Here is a 2,846-nt window from a genome sequence, read left to right as displayed (position 1 = left end):
AAGAAAAATACCAATGATCTCCTTCTGACTTAAAAATTCAAAAACATGTCTACCTTCCAGAAAATAAGGATGTCAATTTTAGTATTGTTACATGAGTAACATATTAACAAGTAAGACAATTTATCAGAATTGAAGATTTGTAAGAGATTAAGAGTCACAATCACAGGACATGGTAATGAGTGTCTTAAATTTTGTTAGGTTTTGAGATTAAAATTTGCAAGGGCAGTTCATGGTTTGGAACAGAATCTGTTCTTTTGAAGCTGCTTATTCTGTTGAGATTCTCATCCTAATCCTGTTCATGTTTTTTTCATCAGCAGAAAGAAGGGCCCACATGTTTATGACTAGTCTCATGGGCACACAGGAGAACACATAGAATGTGGCTGAACAGTGCTACCAGGAGCAGCCCTTGGGTGTCTGTTGTCCATGGTGTCAGTCTAGATCCATGTTTTTATTCATCCTAGATGGCTCTTGCATTCCCCTCTGATAGTTATCTCTTGACCTGGCATTTGGGATTCCTATGGACCCCACCTCCTCCTCACCAAGCTGGAACATGGGATACTCTACTTGGCTCTTTGAGGCCATTTATTCCTAGACCTTTCTACCATGTAGCATATCTTCTATGAGTACTTGGAACCTCTCTAGGCCTTATATGTGAAGAGGGACTACAGGTAGTATCTGGAGTCTCTCACACCTCCCTTCCTGAGATGCAGGCTTCAGGGACCTCTTTATGGATATACTAGCATCTAATTTCTCTCCACTTCCCCTCTTCCACGGATGGGAGACCATTTACCTTTCTGGATTGAGGGAGAAGTGGTCTTCATCAGCTAGTCTGTAAATCTATTTTCATTTTTTGAAGTCTTTCCACTGTTTTCCTAAGAGTTTGATTTTTGGATTTCAAAAGCTGGAGGAGATTTGTTTTCCTATCCCTGCTTTGAGACACTAGAAACCTAGCCATCCCAGCTTGAATGGGAAAACACCTAGAGAATAAACATTGATTCGAATTTCTAAATATCACCCAGCATTGGCAATTATGATGCCTGCTTTACAAAGGAAGCAGTCTTAAGAGAAGTATTTTGTTCAAGCATATACAGTTTTCAAGTGACAGAGATGGGATGTAAACCCACATCTGTCTGATTTCCATGTCCCTGGGCTTCACCATTAGGACATTCTGATTTTCACATGACCTAGGAAACACATACCCCAGCAAAACACAAATACTGACTTAGAAAACATCCCCCTACACACACGAGACACCAGAGCATTGTCTTCAACTTTATTGGTTTAAATAAATATTTCTCTGAAAGAGCAGCCCAACGTCAAGGAGCTAAGCGGATCTAGAGCATGAAGTATGGAGTCCCAAGGCAAATGAAGACAGCTCTGGAGGCCAAGTGAGCTGAAGTAGTACAGACAGGTGGCCTGAGTGTTCCTGGGCTGGTGGGTTACTCGGATGTTGAATTCCTTCTTTGGTGGGTTTCTTGGCTAGAGGATGTCTCAGCTGTTGAGTTTCTTGCATGGTGGCTGATTTGGCTGGTCAGTGTTTTGGTGGATGGGTTGGGGAGTGGACCCCTGGGCTGCTGGGCCTGGCCTTCACATATAAAGAGCATAGGCGTAAATGAGGCCTAAGCCGATGAGTATGGCGAACACGCTCAGCCATCCAGTTCTGCCTGAGTTGATGTAAGCCTCTTCCCACTCACTGTTCTTGTTGGCCTGTGTGGTCTGTAGGGTGGGGACACAGATGTAGGTTTCTGAGTCCAGAAACCCTTGGAAGAGGGTTGTACCTGTGGTAACTGAGGGAAAACCCCTACCCAGGTCCCAGGACAGGAACAGATGCAGTGGGCAAGTAGAGGACAGGATGGGCCATGGCTTGGGCATTGTTTTACCTTGGTACTGAAGTAGACAGCTGCGAGTCCAAGGGGAGGGAAAAGAATTACAGCAAAGATGACCAGACACCCATAATTCGGGGCGTAAAACGCCAGTTCTTCAGGCGTCTGTGTAGGCTCTTCGGTTGGGGCACCTGGGGCACTTGGGGTGCCTGGGGGGGCACCAGGGGCGCCTGCAGCAGGTTCGTCTCCTGCGGCTGGGGCGGGCGCGTCTCCTGGGCCAGGTGTCTCCGCTGGGGTGTTCGGGCCCATGACCTTTCCACCCAGGCAAAGACAGAGACCCCCAAGTGTCTTGAGAACAGACAGCCAGACCCACCGCGCCTCCCCTTCTTCTAAACAGAACCCCAAGACCCAGACCGTCCAAAGCCGCCTCTTCACAATGGAGAAACTAGCGTCTTAAGTCCTGATTGGCTGCCCTCATAAAGGGGTGTGGTCCCGCCGGTCTGGGCTACTCCAGGACTCCTAGCGAGGAGCCAACCTCCACCCTCTATCAGGACACTGACTCCGCCCACCCTGATAAGGCTCCGTTGGAAGTCATAAGTGCTCCATCTTGGCTCTTTCTTTTTCCTGTAGACCCCTGTCTGCAGACAGGGGAGGCGGGCAGTATCAGGAAGGCCTGCCAAGAGCTGCTGGAGAGAGGAAGTAGACAAGGCTGGTAGGAAAAGTAGGAGATTTACAAACAGAGGGAAGGAAAATGAAAAATGTCATTTTAACGGACTATAAAGTATTGAATTTAAAAATGATTAGTCCTTACTGACAGAAAGGAAGGAAGGAAGGAAGGCAGACAGAAAAGGGGGTCTTTAATACTTAAAGAGCAAAAGGGAGATGCTGAGATAATTCAGATTAACATGAGCAGGAATTAGCTACCACTCCTAGAGCTGGGTGGACAAAAGAGAAGAGGGTGTTACCAGGACTTAGGGAAGGGGGAACAGTATGGTTGGTGCTCAGGCCTCTGAAGATAGGTGC

The 2,846-nt window shown here is 47.1% G+C and overlaps 1 protein-coding gene across 1 annotated transcript; it reads right to left on the bottom strand.

Annotated features, from left to right (window-relative positions):
- Positions 1-1,587: 1,587 nt before the first annotated feature.
- On the bottom strand, positions 1,588-2,132 carry PMIS2 (PMIS2 transmembrane protein). Its single transcript, XM_063109939.1, has 2 exons — positions 1,881-2,132; positions 1,588-1,716 (listed from the first exon to the last, which is right to left on the bottom strand). The coding sequence occupies exons 1-2, from the start codon at positions 2,130-2,132 to the stop codon at positions 1,588-1,590; spliced, it is 381 nt and encodes a 126-aa protein (XP_062966009.1).
- Between the last annotated feature and the right edge of the window lie 714 nt (positions 2,133-2,846).

The sequence above is a fragment of the Cynocephalus volans genome, chromosome 10, assembly GCF_027409185.1.
Source record: "Cynocephalus volans isolate mCynVol1 chromosome 10, mCynVol1.pri, whole genome shotgun sequence".
Classification (NCBI taxonomy): domain Eukaryota; kingdom Metazoa; phylum Chordata; class Mammalia; order Dermoptera; family Cynocephalidae; genus Cynocephalus; species Cynocephalus volans.
The sequence above is the reverse complement of the archived record's forward strand: the minus strand, read 5'-3'. Positions and strand labels throughout refer to the sequence as shown.